Source organism: Fusarium flagelliforme, assembly GCF_020744385.1.
Source record: "Fusarium flagelliforme strain FIESC 12 MPI-CAGE-AA-0113 chromosome Unknown B0J16scaffold_4, whole genome shotgun sequence".
Taxonomy (NCBI): Eukaryota; Fungi; Ascomycota; class Sordariomycetes; order Hypocreales; family Nectriaceae; genus Fusarium; species Fusarium flagelliforme.
In genome coordinates, this window is record NW_025763506.1 from 2,098,584 (window position 1) to 2,122,096 (window position 23,513).

General features: G+C 47.7%; 8 protein-coding genes across 8 annotated transcripts; 4 read left to right on the top strand and 4 right to left on the bottom strand.

Annotated features, from left to right (window-relative positions):
- Positions 1-43: 43 nt before the first annotated feature.
- On the bottom strand, positions 44-1,067 carry B0J16DRAFT_128339 (uncharacterized protein). Its single transcript, XM_046121727.1, has one exon. The coding sequence runs from the start codon at positions 843-845 to the stop codon at positions 258-260; it is 588 nt and encodes a 195-aa protein (XP_045982942.1). The 5' UTR covers positions 846-1,067; the 3' UTR covers positions 44-257.
- Positions 1,068-2,136: 1,069 nt separating this feature from the next.
- Positions 2,137-2,946, bottom strand: B0J16DRAFT_320096 (Chloroperoxidase; the record flags this gene model as incomplete). Its single annotated transcript, XM_046125546.1, has 1 exon — positions 2,137-2,946. One exon carries the CDS (start codon positions 2,944-2,946, stop codon positions 2,137-2,139), a length of 810 nt encoding a protein of 269 aa, XP_045982943.1.
- A 3,166-nt stretch (positions 2,947-6,112) lies between these two features.
- B0J16DRAFT_268142 (armadillo-type protein) lies at positions 6,113-9,900 on the top strand (the record flags this gene model as incomplete). The annotated part of the gene is made up of 8 exons (XM_046123479.1): positions 6,113-6,202; positions 6,442-6,520; positions 6,597-7,072; positions 7,136-7,320; positions 7,379-9,240; positions 9,289-9,464; positions 9,521-9,644; positions 9,692-9,900. 8 exons carry the CDS (start codon positions 6,113-6,115, stop codon positions 9,898-9,900), a joined length of 3,201 nt encoding a protein of 1,066 aa, XP_045982944.1.
- A 1,477-nt stretch (positions 9,901-11,377) lies between these two features.
- Positions 11,378-13,416, bottom strand: B0J16DRAFT_286967 (pyridoxal phosphate-dependent transferase). Its single transcript, XM_046124123.1, has 3 exons — positions 13,148-13,416; positions 12,384-13,096; positions 11,378-12,333 (listed from the first exon to the last, which is right to left on the bottom strand). The coding sequence occupies exons 1-3, from the start codon at positions 13,190-13,192 to the stop codon at positions 11,424-11,426; spliced, it is 1,668 nt and encodes a 555-aa protein (XP_045982945.1). The 5' UTR covers positions 13,193-13,416; the 3' UTR covers positions 11,378-11,423.
- Positions 13,417-14,278: 862 nt separating this feature from the next.
- Positions 14,279-16,232, top strand: B0J16DRAFT_128656 (IMP-specific 5-nucleotidase). The gene is made up of 4 exons (XM_046121728.1): positions 14,279-14,472; positions 14,556-14,909; positions 14,959-15,264; positions 15,312-16,232. Exons 1-4 carry the CDS (start codon positions 14,448-14,450, stop codon positions 16,127-16,129), a joined length of 1,503 nt encoding a protein of 500 aa, XP_045982946.1. The 5' UTR covers positions 14,279-14,447; the 3' UTR covers positions 16,130-16,232.
- A 690-nt stretch (positions 16,233-16,922) lies between these two features.
- B0J16DRAFT_341326 (uncharacterized protein) lies at positions 16,923-19,260 on the top strand. The gene is made up of 5 exons (XM_046127804.1): positions 16,923-16,991; positions 17,126-17,307; positions 17,364-18,013; positions 18,066-18,542; positions 18,594-19,260. The coding sequence occupies exons 2-5, from the start codon at positions 17,148-17,150 to the stop codon at positions 19,131-19,133; spliced, it is 1,827 nt and encodes a 608-aa protein (XP_045982947.1). The 5' UTR covers positions 16,923-16,991; positions 17,126-17,147; the 3' UTR covers positions 19,134-19,260.
- Positions 19,261-20,472: 1,212 nt separating this feature from the next.
- On the top strand, positions 20,473-21,156 carry B0J16DRAFT_384369 (Caleosin related protein-domain-containing protein; the record flags this gene model as incomplete). Its single annotated transcript, XM_046131416.1, has 1 exon — positions 20,473-21,156. The coding sequence occupies one exon, from the start codon at positions 20,473-20,475 to the stop codon at positions 21,154-21,156; it is 684 nt and encodes a 227-aa protein (XP_045982948.1).
- A 75-nt stretch (positions 21,157-21,231) lies between these two features.
- On the bottom strand, positions 21,232-22,207 carry B0J16DRAFT_320101 (uncharacterized protein; the record flags this gene model as incomplete). Its single annotated transcript, XM_046125547.1, has 3 exons — positions 21,232-21,460; positions 21,512-21,699; positions 21,749-22,207. 3 exons carry the CDS (start codon positions 22,205-22,207, stop codon positions 21,232-21,234), a joined length of 876 nt encoding a protein of 291 aa, XP_045982949.1.
- Positions 22,208-23,513: the final 1,306 nt, after the last annotated feature.

Sequence of the window (23,513 nt, forward strand, 5' to 3'; positions counted from 1 at the left end):
TGAAAGAGGTCTTTTCATTTTATTATTTTTTCAGTTGGACTCGAATGTGGGAGAGACGCGGGTTATGGACTACTATTATTGCAAAAGTATGTTGAGGAATACAAGAGTTGGTCGGTCGTCATCATCAAACATGCCTATTTGCCTTCGAGTGAGATGAAAGAAATACCTTCAGCCAGTTCACATATAAAACACCAACGCTCTAACCAGCCTGGCCAACCACTGCTGCCATTCCGAGGAATCGCCTCATTTTGCCTACGTCAACTCCGATCCACGGACTGACGGCTTCGACGCTTGTAGGGATGATGGGAGTAAAGTCGTTGGTGAATACAATGGGCCGTGTGATGGTGTCTGGGAAGCCTGTGCTCGCGTACTATGGCAGGTTCCGGAGGTGCCATAAGAATACCATCACCAAGGAGCATTGTGATAATCGCATTGACCCAACCTTCGCAAAGGGTCGGCTCATTAGGAGGAAGAGCAAAGCTCTGGGGGCCGAGTAGCCTCGAGTGGTCACTTATCACGGCTTGCACACGCTCAAGGTCGTGAGATGCGATAGAGCCGACGCATTGACTTTCGTGAATGTTGCCAATTTGATCAGGAGAATTGAGGATATCGATCATGAGAGGCAGTGCAGTCCGTGGATGGTCCGAAAGAGAGACATCCGTGACATAGTAAAGGTAACCAGCTGGCCCAGGGGAGCTGGTTGAGATGAGGATCTTATGAGAACCAGGGACATGCTGGATGTGAAAGACTTGATAGCGAGATGGCTCGGAGTTGAAGAGGGATACCGCAGGCACGAAATCACCCGGGACCGTCTGAGCAGTCTCGGAGTTTTTTGGCACGATCATAGTGATAAGGATGGTCAATGTCAAGATAGGATGGCTCTTCAAATTCCAGTGCTAGACAGCTGTGAAGTGTGCATCTAGTTTGGAGATACCTGGTCATTTATAATAGTAGACTAGACTCATCAAGAGTGGACGTACCAAAGACAACTCACTGGACTCATGCAAAGAGTCATCTTGTGTCCTGTGAGAACCCGCTCATATCATGCCATGCAAACTATTGTTAGGACAGTTTGAACCTCGAGGCCTGCGGGTGTCCGAAAGCAAGGGAGAGTAGCAGTACTGCTCCGGACTGGGCCTGTTTGTGGTGTTGACACCGGCGGAGTGGCGTACACTTCAACGTTGACATGCAATAGCCCATTCTGATTCCAAGGGACGTCTATCTCTGGTTGTTATCGGTGCGTCTTCTTTTGAGTTTCCGCAAATTCTCGAATATAAGGACAAGTCATTATGCGACTGCGGTTCTGTTACTCGATTGGGTTACACGGACAAAGCAAACAATACAAGGCAGGATATTGCAGTGCAAATCAAGCCAGTATGTCTGACCGAGGATTTCGTCAGATGCTGCAATCGATGACAGACCCATGTTGTGCGGAGGTACAGGTGTAACCGCACAGCAACCTGCTTGTTCGACGTTGCTGGGTCTGGGAGGAAACTCGTCCGGTTGCAAGATTAAAGGTCTGTGCTGTTGTCATTTGCTTTGATGATCCTGCGAAAGCATACAACACTGAGTGGAAGGCTGAGACGGGTGGCTGCGTGAGCTCAAACACAAGCTTGTGGCTTGTCGAGTAGTATCAGACCGCTGAGATGGGGGCTGACTTTTCCTTGACTCACGAAAATCATGACAATCGACAATCCGGAGACGTGCATGAGGTGAGAATTGAACTCGGATTCAGTCAGACAATCAAGGAGCTCGCCCAAATTTGGATCGGTCGGTGTGACTGTAGCTTCCCGTCACGATCTACGCGTGACCATTCATACTGTCTTTGGTTTGGACGACGAGAAGGTGCGACTTTGTGAGTGAAACTGTAAAGTATCACCAAATACAGACGACGTTTTACTTCGGTAGGGGATTTACCTTGCCTGGAGGATGAGGAACGTTTGATAGCCTTATAGAAACTATGGAAGAGTTGTAACTTGATATCTGCCACAGTCAATACCTTGGTAGATTTATCTATAGGAAGTAAGTAGCTTGCCAACGAAACAAAGAATGAATCAATTCAACGTGATTAAATAAAGAGACCATTGTTTCGCAAGTCCCCTACCACCAACTCTTATTAACAAGACAAAGTCGCCATCATTCAGGCTTGAACTCTACCCCTGCCATCTTTCTGACTTTGTTCCTTTCTGTGATCAAAGCAACTATACCAAAAGATCTCTTGTTCCAACCCTCCTCTATCGGCAACCTTTCTTCTTGGAGGAAAGCCTTGGCATAGCTACATTCAACACTATCTCCGGTGCCAATAACGTTCAGTATCAGCGCGATCTCGGCACACGCAAGATCATTCTCAAATGGACCATAATGAACATCTGGATTATCTGCTCTCTGTTTTGCAATGCGTTTCTTGCGGAATTCAACAAGATCATCGACGGTGATGACCTTGCCATCCTTTGAGCTGGCAAGCAGGTCTTCGACGAGATCCTTTTGAAGGGTAATGTTGTCGCCTTGTTGGTGATCACGACGGGTCAAGGATATGTCGTGCTCAACCGTATTGGGCAAACCGAGCTGATCCAAGTTCAAGACTCTGTGGCCATCAGAGTCAACCTGGCCTGGCTTCCGCATGCCGAATCTTCCCATTACCGACCACGGATCAGTGACAGTCTGCCACACCTTTTGAAGGAAAGATCTCTCGATAACTGGATCATTGTGAAATTTTGAGGGCGCACGCTCTTGGAAGATGGGATTGGCGAAGGCGGCACCAAGGGGCTTGGAGAGTCCGACAGCGTCCATCCCTGCCAACACTTCTTCGACACGCACATTTCTGCCATCTCGGGGGAGATAACCGTGGTTTGCAAGGCTATTGATAAGAGGGCATGGGCCTCGTATATCATCAGGGCCTGAAGGAGCATACGCGCCTTTTCTGAGTGGCTGAGTTGGTGATGCCATCTTGTATTGTATAAGAGATAATAAAGGCTTTCGCAAACAGGGCAGACTCGGGTCGATGAAGTAAAACGTCAGATCAGAAAGGAAAGGCGGGGGAATGGATGGAGATATAAATAATAACGAGAGTCAATTCGTCTTACATGCATTATCCGTATGCACTTCTATAGGTGCTGTACGGTAACATCCATTGATCTTCAGCTCGTGAAAGTGGCAGCCACTGGGACAGCTGATAGCTGACACTATTGTCACTAATGTCCTTATTAACTTCAGCCAACCTCTCGCAACGAGAAACATGGCGCATGGGTACATTGATTAAATTCATGTGACCATTGATTGGACTTAGACAAGTCTCACTCTTGTCTACTACGCTTTGACCTATGTCTTGTCACCCCAGTATCTGACCAGGATACCTCTTGGGTCATATTCTGAGGGAAGACATATTGTTCCCCTCAATTTCAATCTTCCAACATCTTCATTCTTATCTTTACTTTTTATGAAGGAATATACAACTAGGTAAACGGCCACACTCAGCCAAGAGGTAGATACTTTATCGGGGACAAGATATTGCAAGTAATCTGAACGTTGATAAGAAAGCACCCAAGACTTATCCTGATATATGTGTAAAGAGTCTCCAGGAGCTCAGCTTGATACCTCACCATCTATGATACGAGCGGCGGTGCAAGTGCAAGAATTTGTTGATTTGTCAATAAAGCTTCCAGCGTACAAGTGTATCACTCGTCACAAACATATGATGGGTCTGATACTCTTCGTCCTTTGTGGGTTGAGAAGGCTGTACAGTAGAGAGGAGGTGAACCGGCTCGTAGTCGTCGACTGTACTGGTAGAGACTGTATAACACAAAGTATCCAGCCGACTCTCATACTTCAAAGAGGACTTCATTGTCGACAATGTACTGATATCTTGAGAAGTGTTCTCCTTGTCCTCTTAACTTCCGTGAGCACCCATCACAGGGGGAGTGACGATAGTGAAATATTTAGAGATAGGTGCGAGAAGTGATCAGAAAGATTTCGCAATTGACTCTGACTTTATGTTGATAGAGATGAGTACTGTCCAGCTCTAACGGATGCTTTTGATACTCTTCGCAGTCATCCTTCAAGTCCAGAGCCCAAGACAACCGAGTATTGATGGCTTGAAACCGAGGGCCTGGTGTCTGGTTCCTGATTCCTGAGTTCACTCGATGGTCAAGATAAGATTATCGTGCGCCGAGCACTCTTGTTGTGACTTACAAAGCCAATATTTGCGAGACTGACTGGCCCTCAAAGATCCAGGTATGTAACAGCACTTCCAAAAACATATCGGTTGGTCAAAGGGCGAAATGACAACCTTATATATGCGGCTGTGAAACACTTTGGGGCTGATAAAAGATGCAGCATGCCTTACCATACGCCATCCATCATGATGTGCTCAAACTTACAACTTGCTATCTCGTCTGTTACTGATTGAGCCTATAGACTACTGTAATTGCAACTGCAATATCACATCCCAGGTATAGAAGGGAAAGTCCTTTGGCGACTCATTCATGTCTCTTATAGGCCGAAAGACGAAAAGTCTCGATGCCAGGTTCTGGCTTGAGTTGCGTGGTTAGACATTTCACTTTGTCAATACCTCGTTGCATAGGAGATGGAACTCGGGACCAATCTGCAGCAATTTACTAGACTAGACTATACTAGAATAATAGCTTGACTTGCCTTACTGTACCTAGGGACTAAAGATTCTAAACCAAAAGCGGTGAGGGGGAAATTGGCGGGGCACTAAAGTTGATGGGTGCTGGACCCTTTGATCTGACTGGTCTTTTTTTAATATTTGTTTTGACCATTTTATGCTGTTATTTCATGGGATAGATACAGTATAGTATAGTATAGGTCTTCTTTTGTTGTTCCATGTGACCGACTTTTGTGAATTACCAAGTAATGGATAAGGCATAATTCAGTATAGAATGTCCAATGTATAATGACACAAGGATCATTTCAGTGGTTGTCAGGGCATTATATTATCCCGACCGAAAATGAGTGACAAGATGATCGCCAGTGACCGCGTGCTTTGCCTCGTGGCATGCTGAGTCTCAGTCAGTACTGTAGGTACTTGATCAATACGCTAAGATTTGGTGCGTCGTGAGGTATCTCATTCATTGGTTCAATAGGTAGACTGCTTTTGACTCGAGGTTTGGTTTGTTAAACGTGAGAGAATCCTTGCATTGATTGCATTTGGCAGCTACCCATATCTTGATATCTTCTATAATATATACAACAATTGACAGCCAACACTGTACTGTGAATGTGGTCCACCGATATCCAGATCCCTACCAAGATTTCAGATTTCAGATTTCAGATTTCATCATCTACCGAAAAGAAGGAAATAAAAAAACACCAGCCGGACCCACTGAAAAGTCAAAAAAAGAAGTGTGCGCCTGTTTTTTTTCGACTCCGTCCCCGACACCGTCTCCAGCTTCCGCCGCCGAGTGACCGAATTTACTACAGTACGTCCCACAATCTCTCGGGGAATCGAAAAACTTTGAGTTCAGAAGACGAAATAATCAGGTCAATTTGTATAGTCTTGGGTTGGTTGCTTTTTTCGCACCCTATATCCTGTACTGTAGACATACACTGAACTGGACTGGACCTGGACCTGGAACTGGAGCCCTACCGTAGTCAAGTCCCCAATCAGAGCCCCCAATAAACCCATATTGCCCAATTTTTGAGCCCCTGGACTGGACGTGGACGGCCCTGGTGCTACTTTCTCCCGACTACAACTTTTTGGGCCTCTGGCATCGTCCATCGGGACCTGATCTAATATTTCCAGCTCCAGCTCTTGCAAAAGGAAAGCAGGGAAGCAAAAATTTAATCCTGTCCTGTTGAAAACAGAAAAGAAGAGTCTTTTTGACCTTTTTTTGAGGCGAATACCTTGGATCCCCCGACTCGACTCGACTCGAGACCACATCCGCATTCTATTTCCGACTGTGAACTAGCTGAGGTGGACTTTGTGCTTTTTGGCTTGTCTCTAGATCCATGCCCCGCCATCCGCCGCTCGCCATTCTTATCCAGACCTGACAGATCCTGATTCCGCCTCTTTCGTCCGCCTTTCTTTCTACCTCACACTCCCATTTCTCTTCGGCCTCGACGTCGACTTCTCTATATATATCCACCCTTCACCATGGATACTGCCGCTGTGAGGTCCTTGCTCGCCGCTAGCTTGGACCCTGACGCAGACAGCCGAAGGCGTGCTGAGATTCAGTTAAAATCGGTGCGTCTTGCATTCACGTTTGTGTTGTGTCAAGGGAACGCCTTTGTTGTGCTTGGGTCCTGCTGGGGATTATGAATAGCCACCTGCTCTGCTATACCAGCATCATCGCTTGGCTTACATGGTCTCGCCGCTTTCTATCACCTCTGCGCCCACTGCTACTGCTAAGCTGCATATCCCTTGCGCCAACCTCAAATCATGAAAGGAACAAACATACTGACTTACATTGGTGCACTGTCTAGATCGAAGAACAGCCCGGTTTCCTCGAATGTCTGCTCGATATTCTACAAGCCGAACAGGAGGCTAGCGTTCGCCTGTCGAGTATGTTGATCCAATATTCATGCCCCTCTATCCAAACTTTACTCGCTCGTTGGTTCAACTCTAACACCTTCTCCAGCCGTAATTTACGTCAAAAACCGCGTCAACCGCTCATGGTACAACAATGAGGGTTACTCTACCGAGCCCCCGTCCACTCCAATCCCCGAAGATGAGAAGGCTCGTGTGCGAGACCGCCTTCTGCCGATTCTTGCTGCCTCCGAAGGCCTCGTCCGCCAGCAGCTTATCCCCGTCCTTCAGCGAATCCTTCAATATGATTTCCCCGCTCGTTGGCCAAGATTTATGGATTTCACCCTCGAACTCCTGAATACGAATAACCCAGGCTCCGTTCTTGCTGGTCTGCAGTGTCTACTTGCCATCTGCCGTGCCTTCCGCTATAAGTCGACCGATTCCGACGACCGACAACACTTCGATAAGATCGTCGAGGCAAGCTTCCCTCGTCTTTTGGCTATCTGCAACGAGTTGGTGAACCAGGAGAGCGATGAGGCTGGCGAGATGCTTCACCTTGCCTTGAAGGCCTATAAGCATGCAACATGGGTACGCTTCTAATGAAACATTGCTTATGTTCTCTAACAAAAGATATACTGATGTTCTTCGCAGTTGGAACTCTCTCCCACATTGCGACAGCGCGATGTCAACATCGCTTGGTGTACTGTTTTTCTACACACCGTCTCCAAGACCTGCCCTGCCAGTGCCATGCAGGGTGACCAGCACGAGCGCGAGAAGCATCACTGGTGGAAGGCCAAGAAATGGGCTTTCTTCAACCTGAACCGTCTCTTCATTCGGTACGACTATCTTGAGTTTCTCAGCATCGGTGAATTAGCACTAACATGGTGGTTTCAGACACGGCAACCCTGCCAGCCCAGGCAAGGGCGAAGAAGCGCTTGCTTTCGCCAAGGACTTCACTGCGAACATTGCTCCCGAAATTCTGAAGCACTACCTCCAAGAGATCGAGAAATGGGTCGCCAAAACCTCTTGGCTCAGCCGGCCTTGTCTTTCATACACTCTGGTTTTCCTCGACGAGTCAGTCCGTCCAAAGGAGATGTGGGCACACCTGAAGCCTCACCTTACCAACCTGGTCACTCACTTCGTCTTCCCTGTCCTCTGCCTTACCGAGGAGGATGTCGAGCAATTCGAGGATGAGCCCGATGAGTATCTTCACCGAAAGCTCAACTACTTCGAGGAAGCGTCCGCTCCTGACGTCGCAGCCACAAACTTCCTCGTCAACCTCACCAAGAACCGCCGCAAGGAGACTTTCGAGATCCTCAAGTTTGTCAACGCCGTTGTCAACGAATATGAGCAGGCCGAAGATGGTAAGAAGAACCATATTGCCAAGGAGGGTGCCCTGCGCATGATCGCTACTTTGGCCCCTGTTATCCTGGGCAAAAAGAGCCCCATTGCGGACCAGGTTGAATACTTCCTTGTTCGTTATGTCTTCCCTGACTTTACTAGCTCGCAGGGTTATCTCCGTGCTCGCGCTTGCGACACCATCGAGAAATTCGAGCAGCTTAACTTCCAGGATCAAAACAACCTCCTCACTATCTACCGACACATCCTGGACTGCATGGCCGATCCTGCCCTCCCCGTCCGTGTCACCGCTGCGCTCGCTCTTCAGCCCCTTATCCGACACGACATCATCCGAACGAGCATGCAACAGAATATCCCTACCATCATGCAGCAGCTTCTCAAGCTCGCCAACGAAGCCGATATCGATGCGCTCGCAAACGTCATGGAGGATTTCGTCGAGGTTTTTGCTACTGAGCTCACCCCCTTCGCAGTGGCTCTCAGCGAACAGCTCCGAGATACCTACATGAGGATCGTTCGTGAGCTTCTCGAGAAAGAGAGCAAGGTTGGCGATGATGGCGAGCTTTACAACGAATACGATGACAAGAGCATCACTGCCCTTGGTGTCTTGCAAACTATTGGTACCTTGATCCTCACTCTTGAGAGCACCCCTGATGTCCTGCTCCACATCGAGGCTGTCCTCATGCCTGTCATCAAGGTGACCTTGGAGAATAAGCTTTATGATCTTTATAACGAAGTCTTTGAGATCATCGATAGCTGCACATTCGCCGCCAAGTCCATCTCTCCCACTATGTGGCAGGCCTTTGAGCTGATTCATACTACCTTTAAGGCTGGTGCTGAGTACTACCTCGAGGATATGCTGCCAGCCCTGGACAACTTTGTTCAGTTTGGTGCTCCTCAGTTGGCTCAGAAGCCCGAGTATACTCAAGCCCTTTACTCCATGGTTGCCGACATGTTCACCGACAGTATCCAGGGCGGGGTCGAGAGAATATGTGCTTGCAAGTTGGCAGAGGCCATGATGCTTAGCTTGAAGGGCCAAATTGATAGCTGCGTTGAAGGTTTTATTAACATTGCCATGACCATTCTAGCCAACGAGGATATCAAGGTCAAGAGTTATCGCATTCACCTGATGGAGATGGTGATCAACTCAATCCACTACAATCCTCTTCTCACACTCCAGGTTCTTGAGAACAAGGGCTGGACAAACCGCTTTTTCAGCCTCTGGTTTGGCAGCATGACAGCTTTCACTCGTGTCCACGACAAGAAGCTGTGCATCGTTGCTATCTCAGCTCTTCTTAGCCTCAACCCTGAGCACGTCCCACAAAGTGTATCTGTTGGTTGGCCCAGATTGCTTCAGGGCATTACTGAGCTGTTCCGCTCTCTCCCAGCTGCCCAAAAGAGTAAGTTTGATGAATGTGTGGATATGGTTTAAAACTAACAAACTACAGACCGTGACGAGGCTCTGCGCGATGACTTCCACCTCGAGTCTACTTACGATTATGGCGAGGAGGATGAGTGGGATGATGATGAGGCCAACTGGAACGTCGAAGAGGAGGAAGAGACCGGCGAGACGGCTGAGTCCAAGGACGAGAGCACTGCTTACCTTAATTTCCTCAACGAGGAGGTACGTTGAACACGCACTAATTGCGGTATTCTTGATCCTTGCTAATACGAAACCAGGCCCAAAAGTTCAGCCGAGCTATCGATGACGCTGAAGAAGATGATCTCGGCGAGGATTCTGTTCTACTTGAGTCACCGCTCGACAAGATTGAACCCTACCAGCTCTTCCGCAACACGTTAATGAGTAGGTCGAATGCGCACTTACAACAGTACATCGCTAATTTTGTTTAGAAATGCAAGCAGAGCAACCCCAATTCTATGGCGGTTTGGCCGGGCACCTTACAGCTGATGACCAGAACGTTATTCAGAACGTGATGGTCAAGGCCGAAGAGATTGCTGCGCAGCAGGCCCAACAGGCGCAGCAAGCACAGCTTCTCGCCCAGCAGCAGGCTGCCGCCATGGCTGCCAGCCTAGGCGCACAGAACGGAGGTGCCAGCTAATGTTGCGGACTTGATGGTTGAGAGAAAACAAGTTATTGAAGTTATTTCTACCCCCTTTGTTATATCCCCTTCTCCTTTCATGTCAGGGCAGGAGTAAAGATTCCCCGGAGACCAAGAGACGTGTTGAGCCCATATCAAAAGAAACAGATTTTAGAACGTGCAAACAATGATGGACGAACCCATTTAGTGGCGGACCTTCCGAAAGAGTGCCGTGGGTATGATTGGCATAGGATAGCTGGTTGGGAGGTTATTTGACGAGGTGTTTATCATGATGGCAAAGGAGCGCCGACAGGAAGCGACGAGAGCACGACAGATACGAAAAGAAACGAGTGCACCATCAGACAGGAGAGAAGAGAGTTGAGAGGGTGACTGGAGATGGCTGCAACCCTCGAATCAAGATAGTCAAAAGGTAAATTCAAAAATTAGTTCCAGGTTCAGACCAACTCGTTCTACCTATGAACAGTGATGCCGAGGTCTTTTACGGTAACATGAAGGCGTTGGCCACAAAGGGAACATGATCACTCGACCGTCTTGTACGAAACTCGTTTGTTACGTCGCCTTTCCCATCAAGAAAATACTGCAGCCACACACCGGCTGAGACGCTAGGCCGCCTATCGCGTTTATTGTAGTTGCTTGCCCCAAGGAACAGACAACTTCCCGAGAGACCTTTCTTATTCAGCCCTTCGACTGAGATGTTGTTAAACGTTATAGCCGTGGTGGAAACATAGCGGGTTTTCCACTTCAGAGGGTTATCAGTAGCATCGCCATGGCGAGTTATACGAGCCGGGAAGATCTAGACGTCTGGTTACTGTCGGGAGTCTAGTCGACGGCACGGCCAGTGATGTAGCTTGGGTCTGCTCGGCGGTGGCTCTTGTAGACGACGCGTGCGCAGGCAAGAACAAGGGATAGCTTGGCGAGTAGAGGAGGACACGCATGGTTAGGTACTGAGTCTCATTCAGACACACAAACAGATACTAGGATCTCGTGGTATAAAGAAGGGAATTTGATAAGATTCGTGGTCTTGACGATGATTGTTTCTTGGAGATTTCAACTGGATTAGGCGATGTCGTTGGGCAGTATGAACAAGGCCATCTCGTTCACCCAATTGGCCGGATCATTTTGCGCAGACATATTGTTTGCAATATCCAACCAGTGTTTCTTCGCAGACATACCAGAAGCCAGCCATTCACAACGTAAGAAGCAAGGAAGTTATGATGGTCCTGCAGAAGGATGGCCTTGAATGTACGGATACAAGTCAAGGAATAGCCCATGTCAGCCCTACGTACAATCTCGGATCTCCACGAGAACCCCTACTAACGAGATTATCCTTGGCGGTATCACTAGCCCTATTACCGGGTGTCTGGAGATTAAATCCTGAAACAGATACGATGCCAAGATCAACCCATCCAGCGGGGCGAACGGTCCTCTTATGATATATGGTAGCAATGTGATACATAACATTTGACGCCACCACTGAGATGGTAGTCGAAACTAGTTCATTATCTAAACATTATCCATATCTATCACAACTTACCAGTCATATAGCTAAACTCTCCTCTCGTCCCAAGGGCATGTAAAGCTGCATCTAATGCTGTCTTCACAAGTTCATCCAAAGCCTCTTGACTCTCGATCCCGACGCTGATCCGAACCAGGTGCTCAACTACACCATACTTCGCGGCCCAGTCGAGCTCGGAAAAGTGTGCGAAGAGTGTGTATGCACAGCAGAGAGTGAAGTTGGTTCCCAAACTTGGGCCTTTGGCTACGTCCAGTGCATCATGGAACGCTATCGCAGCTTCTGGTGTTTTGAAGCGAATAGAGAGCAAATAACCGTAGCCCTTTCCTGGTCGCTTGTATCTTTCGTAGATGTTTTGAGTCGGATTGCCTTTCGGATAATATACTTGTTCGATCGATTTATGGTTACGAAGTATTTTTACCGTTCGTTCTGCGTTCTCGCTTGCCGTGATGACTCGTTCTTCAAAATCAGCACTGTTCTTGTTCATGACTATCACATCCAGAGGAAAGTATGTATCAGAAAATCCGTCCTTCAAAAGCTGCTTCATAGTTGGGAAAAGCCTTGACTGTGGGTTGAGCGCTACACTGCCACCCATGACATTGCAACTACCGCTGAACATCTTTGTCAAACTCGTGCAGACAACATCGCAGTACGATATAATTCCAACATTTACTGATGTTGCGACCGTGTCGTCTACTACGAACAAGAAATCGTGGTCAATGGAGAGCTTTTGTAGACGCTCAAGGTCTACTGAGCCGAGCAGCGGGTTGCCTGGAAACTCGGTGAAGAGAGCAGATAGCTGTAGTCCATCAGCTAGATCTGCCTCGAGAGTATCTAGATCGGATGGAGTAGCACCATAGAGCTTGCAGTTGAACCCGTAGATCTTGCTTAGGACTTTGAAAGTATCGACATAGAGGAACCTGTGTCACTGTTAGGTAAATTACCAAATCCCGACTCCAGGTCTACATACCCGAAAATTGCGACAGTCGCTTTTCCATTTGTATTGAGATGTTGAATGGTATCCGCAGTATGGCTTATCGAGGACATGCCACTCGGGTATAGGAAGATATCATCCACATCCAACCTATTAGTATCGGTACTGAATAAGTCGGCAATTCGCTTTTGTACCTCAAGTTTGGATTCCGAGGCTTCTTCGTCTGGGAGATGGCCTGTATATGACCTACTGGCATGGTTCAAGAAGGGTGCATTTTCCAACCAGTATGTGGCTCGCCGACTCGAGACTCCAAATCCGGTGTGTTGCCAGAATGCTTTGGCTTCCACGGCCAGTCCTCGCGGATAGACTACTGCATAAATCTCGTCAAGAGTGCACTTTTTGGTTAAGTCTTTCGCAAACCTAACTCCCTTACTGAAGTCGGCTTGCAAGACAAACGTCTGTCCCTTATCTTGTGTGTTCAAATACTCCTCGCACATCCTTGCATGATGACTTGCTGGTAACAACATGGCTGATCGGCCAGGCTCGGCCAATAAAACTCTCAACTCAGGCGGAAGCTCGTCTGAAGCAGATTCCGAAGAGATTCGCTGAAGTAGTTGTTCAGCAAGCTGACCTACGACAAGCGGAACGAAGAACCGGGGGTAGCCGGTCTTCAACTGAGAGATCAGGTCTGGCTCTCTTCTCGCCCATGCGACCGTATCTTTCCATGTTGGTATATACACACTGACTGCCTTGAGCGGTGTAAGCTATTGAAGCTCCGAGATTTTCGGGGTTGGACTTACATGCTTGTCCCCTGGTGGGAGAGAACTCCCAAGTTCTGCCTTCATCTCTTCACGGATACCGGTTGGACACAGATTCTCGATGGCAGTATTCCCAGGTTTTTCTTTAGCCTTTATCAGAATAGTTTGGTCAGTAGTATCATGCTCGGAGTATGCCGCACGGCAGAACAGTACAAGAAACTGGGAAATGCCGTACAGCTCAGAGGAGCAGACGAAGGGGTTTTATGTCCATCAGGTTGCTATGTCCATTCATCGACTCTCTTATGTTCCACCACGTCTCAGCCCGTCCTGTACCCTTCGAACAGGTTTTTGAGGCTGTTTACTATTGACATTAATGTAAGACATGCATTAGTAGCTTCAGCTAGCCACCGAAGACGTACACAACCCGCAGGGTGTCAGAAGAATTGGCCGTCATAAGCATAAGAGGCGAAATAGTTTAGTCATTAATTGCCAGTTTAGACTGGCATTTAGGCTACTTTATTTTGGTAGCCTAAACCTTAGAGAACATTTCTTCTGTTACCCACCTAGACAACGAAGGTTTTTAGTTCTCTCGTCCATGCTGATCGACATTGAGGCCGTGCTTATAAGTGGAAAACAATTGGTTTTGCTGGTTAGAATGATGTCAGTAACCGATGAGGAATGGGCACATGTGCCGTCTTTGTGTTTTCAAGCGTCAACAATTCGAGGCGTGTGTGGTTATGGTCTAACGTTCCTTTCACTGATATGAAGCTGACTTGGGAGAGTCTCACTCATAAGTTTCCCTTGATACTATATGGTATCTCAATATTCATGTGAGTGAGACAGACTTATCAGGTGGAAAGTGACGGATGTTCAATGGGGATCGTGAATTGTGAGGCTTAAAAGCAGTCTAGGGTATGTCGGTTCATCTTGGACAAAGTATGCAGCATATCAATGCCGTGCCGTAGTACAGGGGTTCAATCAATGTCCCGAACCAATCAAATGGCTTTTTCTTTACAGCTTGGGGCATTCTCGGCGTTCCCCGCCCAACCCTCAACGCCGCGGCGGCTCCCGTCCATTCGTCGCCCGTATTTGGAGCCCTTTGCAGGGAAGGTGCGAGTCTAGGGAGGTACCTACCTAGTCTACCTTACCCAGGTAGGTCAGGCAAGTCACACCGTCTTGTCTTGTCTTGTCTTGACTTGCCTCCTGTCGTCTCCCCTCAGCTTATCCAACACAAAGACTTCCTCTTTCTCCTTCTCCTCTTCTTCCTTCTCATACAACTTGTCCTTTTTACACTGACCTCATCACAAACTTTAACTTTGAATCTCACTACCTACCTTCAGCCATGACAACCCGTTACCGTGTCGAGTGTAAGTCAACCGTTGATAACCCCCACATCAATCTCTTTGTCCTCCAAACTCTCATGGTTACACAAGCTCATGATGGCAAACAGATGCTCTCAAGACACACCGAAGAGATCAATTTATCGGTATGACCAACCAAACTTTCCCTACACTTTCGAAGAAATGCTGGTACAGCTACATATCATCGAATCTTGACACATCGCCCAATATCGTCCCCGCATCACATGTCTCACCCTCATTACTGCTTATGCTTAACCCATATCGAACTGAACTAACTCAGATTTCAGAATGGGTCAAAGGTCTCCTAGCTGTTCCTTTCGTCCTGTACTCGCAGCCCACGGGTGTGTTTGGAGATGGCCCTAGTGTTACACAGATGGCTGAGGAAGCTCACCGTCGATATGCCGAGATCATGCGTGATGTAGAGGTCATGATTGATGATCACAGTATGAATCCGTTCTTGAAATTTGAAAGCAACGTATTGACCCCAAGTAGTTAGCCGCCAGCAAGATGATAGTGTGCTCCCGTCAAAGTTGCGGATGCTTATACCAACAGCGGGCCCCTTCTTCACTCGCCTCCCCCTCGAAGCAGCTTTCAAGTACCAGGATAGGAAACGGTATATTTCGTCTCGAAGATTTGTTGCTCCGTCTTTCAACGATGTTCGCCAAATTCTAAACACAGCCCAGTCTATGGCTGTGACCAATGGATCTCTGCAACTAGCCACGTTCGATGGTGACGTGACACTGTACGATGATGGTTTCAATTTGGAGCCCACAAGCCCTGTGATCCCCCGTCTTCTCGGTAAGCTTGTTGTCATGGTCTGAAAGCTGAATGCTAACAGACGGTAGACCTTCTGCGCAAAAACATCAAGATTGGTATTGTTACAGCTGCCGGTTATACCTCTGCTGATCGCTACTACGAACGCCTTCACGGATTGCTTGACGCTATTGCAGAGTCGAACGACCTGAACCCCTTGCAGAAGCAGAACATTGTGATTATGGGAGGTGAAGCAAACTATTTGTTCGAGTACTCGCCCTCTTCGCCTCACAAACTAGCTCCTGTCGCACGCACTCAGTGGTTGACTCCCGAAATGGCCTCTTGGTCAGACGCTGACATTACAAGATTGCTGGATGTTGCCGAGAGTGCCCTCCGTGATTGCGTTAACAACCTCAATTTGCCTGCCATGATCATGCGCAAGGATCGGGCCGTGGGAATCATTCCCAAGGAACCAGGAACTCGTATCGCACGTGAGAGTCTTGAAGAGACTGTCCTAATCGTTCAGCGTATCCTCGAGCTTAGCAGCCTTGGTTCCAGCGAAGAACGACCAACCAAGCACCGCCCGAGCTCTCCACCCATTCCACCCTCGGTGGCAAGTCAATCGCGTCGTGTACCGTTCTGTGCCTTTAACGGCGGAAACGACGTGTTTGTCGACATTGGTGACAAGAGCTGGGGTGTGACAGTTTGCCAGCAATGGTTTGGAAGTAAAGAGAACGGCGGTGCTATTCGTGGCGAGAACACGCTGCACGTAGGCGATCAATTCCTGAGTGCTGGCTCCAATGACTTCAAAGCACGAAGTGTCGGAACTACGGCTTGGATTGCCAGCCCTGCTGAGACTGTCGAGCTATTGGATGAACTGGCCGATATGATGCAAAAGAAACTGTCTTGATCCTGGAACTGGAACGGTCCGTGGCTGAAAGCACGGGCTTTTAGGATGCTCGCACGCCAAACTATGTCGCCATCCACGACAGGCAAACAGGCTGGTTTGTTCAAGAGATGCCTCTGTAATCATGACTATACGCAGATCCACGATGGGTTACCATGCGGTGCCTTGAAAGCGACTCGAAACCAGCCATGGACGAAGAGTGATGTCAAATGGCGAGCCAACGATTGCGACTACCTCTTCACGGAAAGAGGTCATATGTTGGGGAGACATTACTTGAGACTGTTCACGGCCAACAATATGATCCCTCTGACTTCAGGCGTATGAAGGCGATAAGTTTGAGACCTTGGTCTAATAGTTCACATCTGTTAATATTTACGGGAAATTCATACAATCTTAAATTTTAATACCAATACTTCGAATCCACTGTTTACTTGGCACTTTCTTCTCGATCACTTCTGTAGTCAGTTTAATATATTGTTTTCAGCTATTCCGATTTATCTACTAAGATCAGCTAGATGTTTATATATAGTCTACGCCTCACACGGCTCAGAGTCCGGGGATAGGAAATCGGGGTTTATGTCTTGGCGCAGCTGTGCCACTTAATGTACACGCAAAGCAATAAATACGATAAATCGGTGAATTCGTAACCAGATAGATAGATAGAATGAAAGACAGGGCGGAAGAAACGCCAAGTCAAACTTCAAGCCACGTGAAGTCATGCGACTCGCCAATGTAAAGGATTGTCAGCTTACTCGGTAGAGGCAAACCATTTCTATTTGCCCACCAATCCTTCCATCATCTTGGCATGTTTACAACTATTATGGTGGTTTCTTACGTTGGACTGCGCCACGTGATACTGTAAATGGTGAGTTATTCACTTATCGCGACTCAGCCCGGGTTATAACTACCTGCATCAGCACAGTTTGTTGGTTGGCTGTATCCCCTCATTCCCTTGTGTCTCCCACAGTCCTCAAACATGGCTGACATTGGTGGACTAAGCACAGAAGAAATCAACAGAGTCATGGATCTGGAGTGGGAAGAATCAGTTCAAGAGTGGGAATGGCACGCATTGAATTACGTGAATCCTATACCTCCTCTCATACCTTTCCCTTCTTATTGTGTCAGCAGGCGATGTGGATGGTGTCGTTTCGTGATCAAGTCAGACGAGATCGTCACAGCCAGTAAGTTGCACAGTGACAATCCAGCTGTGATTCATACTAACATTACCTGGTGGCAGGGTCATCCGGGGGGACTGAGTCTTCGGCTTTTGCATTCGGGGGTTCATTTGATGACAGCAAGCTATTCGCAACCTTTAAGCGATGCGAAAGCAATCACGATGCTTGTGCAACAACAGGTTATCATGTTGAATGCTCTGCCATTGCCTCAAGCCTTGGTCTCCAGAAAAACGATTTCCTGGAAGTAGCTCGATACTCTTACGAACCGTCAGCTAAAGAAGACAAAAGGCGAGAGGAGTGGATTTTGAACCACTTGAACCAGCTCATGAGCGACGAGTTCCCAAAAGTCCCGACAGAGATATTGTTACTGATCAACAAACATCTCATCCTCCATTATGCGATTGCTTCGCTGTCTTGTCTTCGCCGGCCGGGTCGGTGCACGATTGAGCCATTAAAGGATGTCTGGGCAAAACACTTCAGCCTAAATGGTAATGAGTATATAGCCTCATTATCGAATGCGCCAGAGCCTGGTAGCCGACTACTCTGGAAGGACTCGGAAAGTCGCGAAGATAACTGTCTTTATTTCTCAGAAGACCATTTGGGGATCAGACAAATCTTCAACGATCCAGTGGTCGCATTAGCTGAAGAGAGACAATCAGGCTGGTGGCGTACACTCCCGATAACAAGTCCAATACTCTCTTTCTCTCATGATGTAAGTTTCACCTCTTGTCATCAGTCTGGACGTTGTTCTCACAGGGAATTAGGGCCTCAAATTGCGAAGTATTGCAGCCCTCCCGTTGCATCCCACCATCTGCTGGTCGTATCCAATGACACCGAAATCGCTGAAGAATATCGCCTACCATGCCGTGACGAGGCCTTCTCCAAGCCTGGGCATGACGATAGAAGCTCGCATGGCAGCTTTGGACTTCAATGAACCTAACATCGTCGCCTATTCGACGTGTTGGCACGGCGATCGCCTCATAGATATCCATATACACAAGACCGGAGAGTCTCTCGACTTTTACCGAGAGCTTGAAGGCGATGCAATGGCAAGGTGTCCGACTGTAAAGATGGGTAATGCTTCTTCAGCGTCAAGTCTTTACTGGGTTTATCAACCTTTGAACCCCGGAGAGAATGTTGAACAGATTTGGCTGCGAACAGAGAACGAAACCGAACAAGGCAACGATTCGTATGAAAGACGGCAGGATCCAGTTTTATCTCCGCGAGGGGTTGCTGTAGGTGTAAGAACGAGACTCTCCTTCTGCTGCAAACTTGAGCTAACCCCTTTGTAGCTGCTGACCAGTCATTCACGAAACTTGGTCATGGGAAGAACTGAAACAAGACATAGCGAGTGGAAATGCATAGCAGAAACCTCCACGGGATCTCTGATGCGAGTATTCTTCAATCGAAGTGTGGACGGCGTTTCCGTGTTCGCAGCCCCGACAGTAGATGGCTGCGGCAATGGTCCTCTACTGACAAAAGCGTCAAGCTGGACAGGCGCAGGTCGAAACCCCAGTAATGCAGAAGCTTCTCTCGATGAAGTTCGGCAAGTTGTGGCTTGTAGAGAAATAGGGGTCATGGGCAAGGCCGAGATCACAGGGCTTCTGTTCCATTATGCAGATGGCAAACAGGCATCTGTTGGAAGGTTTCGTCTTGACCGTGCCGATAAGCCTCTATCAGTTGAAGATTCCTCTTGTTTTTATATCGGACATAGGCTTTCTAACGAGGGGAAGTTGACTATGGATGTGATAGGTTTATCGACATCTGACCTTGGGTATAGAGAGGACATGACGTGGAACGAAGTTCCTTTGGAGGGCGTATTTATGTGGTAAGATTTGTTGAGCAACAGAATATTGACTATATAGTTGAGGACAAATGCCTATGATTGCGTCGGGGGTAATGGGTAAAGGACTTTGAAGCATTCATGTCAACCTCGATAATCTTTTGGTAGCAATATGGAAGCCACAACTAGGCACTAAGCCATTGTCAGTTCCTTCTTCAACTGCACCTGCCTGCCTGCCAAATAGTAAAACCTCCTCTTGCGACTGAAGGAAGACAGGAAGTCGCATTCTGCCTTTGTGCCTTCCCTATCTCAGGCACAACTTTGTTCTCCTGGCATGGTTCCTTCCCAAGTCGTTATCACTCGTTGCCTATGACTAGATAGGTATTTCTTAACAGAATTTACCAATAGCTAATTGTTTCTGTCTTGTTCAATGTTTACTCTTCCCATATCAATTTTGACAGCTACCGTATCCAGTCTCTTGAATTAACCAACATTCACATGGATACTTCATCTCATACCAAGCTGGCAGAAGCTTCGGTCAGTCATTCAAAGTTTGAACACACCATGCTCGATCCTGTCGCCTTTGAAGAATTCGTACTGTTCAATCTGAGGGCCCTCTACCTGAAACAACGCTCATCTTTACGGCACAATTGCTTTATGTTCTATCTGGTCGCGACCACTAGTCCCCGGGGCCTTAGACAGGCCATGCACCCGCATCCATCGACGAGACTCACGTTTTTCAGCATGAAAAATCATCGCAGAAACCACACTAAATTCTGGCGTCCATGTCGTTGACCGGATCATTGTAGTTCCTAGAAAAGAGCGAGCGAGATATGGCATCGTGGAGTGGAAGGCCTAAACAGAGGCTCCCATAACGCAGTGAAGTTGGCCAGTGGGAACGATTTCTTGTCTGTTCTGATACGTGTATTTGGACTCATGGATAACTTCCGTCATCTTGTGGCCGACAGCAAAGGAAGACGTTAGGAGAAAGGAGCATGTTTCTACATAGTCCTTTTACCTATCGAGTTGGTATATAGGCCATGTTAATACCAACCACCACGCAACTCTGCCACCAACTATTTTTGGCATCAAATAAGCATGCGAGAATGTCGCAATATTCGTATGCGTTATTGCAGGATCTGCGGGTCATTGATATCATTCTCAGATACAGTGGCATAATCACATGCTGAACATGCCTGTCTCGCAATTACGTCAATTGATCGTAACGGCATCTTCAGGTTAGCCACAGCATATCGATTCTGTTCAGCTCAATAGTTAGACCACCATAAACTTTCCGTCATCAATCATTTATTGTATCTTTGCTACTGTACTACTTCCTTGCTCAGCCAGACATTTCCAGTGTGCATGTCATGTCAAGTCAAGTCAAGATGCCTGACAGTGACACACGCAACTCTCACACCGCTACCAATGGGGTCAATCGTCATCACGAAAAGAGTACATATGCTCAAGTCTGTGAGCCTCATTCTGACAAGCTCAGTCCTCTACAAAAACACGTCCAGTTCTGGGACCGCGACTCGGATGGTGTCATCTGGCCATTGGACGTCTACAGAGGGTTTCGTCAACTCGGCTTTGGCCTCTTTTTCTCAATAGGCTCTCTCCTCATTCCAATCTTCTTCTCATATCCTACACGCTTAGGACACAGCTTGATACCAGATCCCATGTTCCGTATCTACGTCAACGACATCAACAAAGCCAAGCACGGTTCTGATACAGGGATATACGACTATGATGGAAACTTCAACCATGAGAGGTTCGAGCAGATGTTTGAACGGTTCGATTCTTCGGGCGAAGGAGGGTTGACAGCTGATGATTTATTGAGGTTATGGAAGAAGAATCGATGCGCCGCAGATCCAGCAGGCTGGAGTTTTGCATTCATGGAGTGGTGGACGACATACGTCTTGCTTCAAAAGGATGGACTTGTGCATAGAGAGGATTTAAGGGCGTGTTATGATGGGAGTCTATTTTGGCAGATCAAGGATGAGAGGGAGAAAAGAGATGGTTGTATAGACAGGAAGAGCTTTGGTATGAGGAATTTCTTCGCTTCGCCCTAAACGGAGTGCTGGTGTTGATTACACAAATGACAGATACCACAAGACTATTATACCCACGTTGTCCTGTAAGAGGAATTAAAGAGAGATGCAGTCGTTCTTGCTATCCTCGAGGAAAATGCCACCATAGATAAGTCCCTCGTTCAAGTTGTCCTCCTGGAATCCCGCATTGGCAACATCGTCGGTACCAGTGGGCTTCTTGAGCATACCGATCTGGTACTGTCCCTGTCCGCTCAAGTCACGAGCGATAGGCTTGGTAGCGGCCTTGAGAGGCTTAGAACCCTCGGAGTAGTAGGCTTGGATGGTGCTGTAGTTGTTAGCTATGCTCTTTCATTTGTGTTGCTTGGTAATGGCTTACTTCTTGTTGAAGTTGAGAGTAATGGCAAAGTTCTGCCACTTGCCCTTGAGCATGGGAGTCTCCCAGAGCAGCTTCATCTTCTCATCAAACAGCTTCCAGGTCTCGGCGGCGTGGCTCTGGCCGATGATGGTACCAGCCTGGAACTGGAACTGGTTTCCAGAGAAATCGGCCTTCTCATGCCAGACGTTCTGTTGTTGTCAGAAATGAGGGAAAAACAAGATTTTGGGATAAACTTACCAGGTACTCGTGGCTGAGGTTAAGAGGCCGGCTCTCATCTTGCATGAGACTGAAGTGAAGGGTCTTGATACCCTCAGAGCCAGGGCTACCCTCGTTCTTGTCCTTGCTGAACTGCAGGCCTGCACGGCGGAAGCCAACCTGCTTCATGAAGATGCTCTCATCGCTGATGGTAACCTCGAGTGGGAGAGTCTTGCCGGCAGCGTCGAAGCGAGATCGAGTGGTTTGAGGAAGCTTGAGGATCTCAGACCAAGAGATGTTGTTTCCCTTGACGAAGCCTGGGTTGTAAGGGTTCCAACCACCACCGTTCTCCTTGTCGAAATCGGCCAGAGATGCATTGGCAGGAACTCTACCGTCGAAGACAACAGGGCATATGTTCTTGGTCTTGGAACAAGAACGGTCGTCGGCCGGAGCAGCAGAGACCACTGAGGCGAGAAGAGTGATGATGGCAGCAGCACGCATATTGAAGGATTTATATTTATAGCAAAGTAATGAGCGACAGAGAAGTGAATGAATACTATCCAGTAGTAAGATGAAGAGATGAGATATCAAGAAGGATCTGACAGAATGAATGCGACAGCGTCTTAATATAGTCACTGGTCCCATCAGTCTGGTTCCGGCAAATTCGGAAGATTGATAGTTTCATATCCAAATCCAAATCCATCTGCACGGCAGTTGGGTCAATATCCCACTTTTGGTCATCGTATTTCGGTATTCCACCTTCCGAACTGTTACTTCCATTGGAGGGATTATTATTCCTTTTCTAGTTGACAACGCATCTGAAACGTTTTCTAGAACCCAAGTCCTAAAGCAGATGTAGATGTTTAATAAGGTTTAATTAAGGCAACTCGGAGCCAGGATGGAGAGTTTCCCGATATTCCGATGGATAGGTACGGTAGGTAGTTTCAGAAGAAGAGCATGGATCATTCAACGGGCGCAGCAAATCTTAAATAAGAGACTCATCTGCTCAAGAAACCATCTTAATTTTAGGTTTTATGAGAGGACTCTGACAGTAAAAATCCTCCAATACAGAGACGACAATCGTAAAGTACAAAATACGGGTCCACACTCGGCCGATCTCCATGTTCAACCCCCGGCCGAGACGGCACTTTTGACATCTTGGCCACGGAACCTCCCGAACTTCAGCACAAGATTAGCTTTCATAACAGTCAATCTAAGCTTAACAAAAAGACCATAACTTCAACCTTTAACTGCGTTAGAGTATAGGAACACAACACGGCACGGCACGGCACGACACAGCACGACATCCTTTCTTATTTTCAACGTCATGCCAACCAAAGCATCTGTTCATCGAAATGAAATGTCTTATCCTCACGCCCGTCCACAACCTTCAGCCATTCCCTTTCCCCCGCGCTTCTCTCACGTTACATCTGGGGAAGACAGCATCTCCAACATAACCCAGCAATCACGAGTCTTGTTCCATATGTCGCACAAGGAACCCAGTTGAAAGAATGGCAGACACAGTAGCTTTGCCCCCCACGAACTGCAAATGCGGGCACGAATCATTCTCCCTTGATCTCGGCATGTCGATCCGAAAGAGGTTTTACTGCTTTACTATACTGTAGTCTACTGTACGTATCAGAGTCGGTGTGCTAGTTCTTGCAGGCGCGCTTCTTGCGGCTGACAGTCTTGATGCCTGGGCTGTGACTCGGCACGTTATTTCCGTCGAGCTGCATTAGATGGTAATAGTATGTGCCTGCCAAGCATCAAATCGTCTTTTGGTGTAACACCATATAACGGTTTCACT

Bases quoted from the DNA above. Each gene is read 5' to 3' on its own strand.
- B0J16DRAFT_128339 (XM_046121727.1), bottom strand. From the start codon at position 845: ATGATCGTGCCAAAAAACTCCGAGACTGCTCAGACGGTCCCGGGTGAT.
- B0J16DRAFT_286967 (XM_046124123.1), bottom strand. From the start codon at position 13,192: ATGAAGGCAGAACTTGGGAGTTCTCTCCCACCAGGGGACAAGCAT. The intron at 13,097-13,147 runs GTAAGTCCAACC...ACACCGCTCAAG, and splicing joins TCCCACCAGGGGACAAGCAT to GCAGTCAGTGTGTATATACC. The intron at 12,334-12,383 runs GTATGTAGACCT...ACAGTGACACAG, and splicing joins GCGACTGTCGCAATTTTCGG to GTTCCTCTATGTCGATACTT.
- B0J16DRAFT_128656 (XM_046121728.1), top strand. From the start codon at position 14,448: ATGACAACCCGTTACCGTGTCGAGT. The intron at 14,473-14,555 runs GTAAGTCAACCG...GATGGCAAACAG, and splicing joins AACCCGTTACCGTGTCGAGT to ATGCTCTCAAGACACACCGA. The intron at 15,265-15,311 runs GTAAGCTTGTTG...AACAGACGGTAG, and splicing joins TGTGATCCCCCGTCTTCTCG to ACCTTCTGCGCAAAAACATC.
- B0J16DRAFT_341326 (XM_046127804.1), top strand. From the start codon at position 17,148: ATGGATCTGGAGTGGGAAGAATCAGTTCAAGAGTGGGAATGGCACGCA. The intron at 17,308-17,363 runs GTAAGTTGCACA...ACCTGGTGGCAG, and splicing joins AGACGAGATCGTCACAGCCA to GGTCATCCGGGGGGACTGAG. The intron at 18,543-18,593 runs GTAAGAACGAGA...ACCCCTTTGTAG, and splicing joins CGCGAGGGGTTGCTGTAGGT to CTGCTGACCAGTCATTCACG.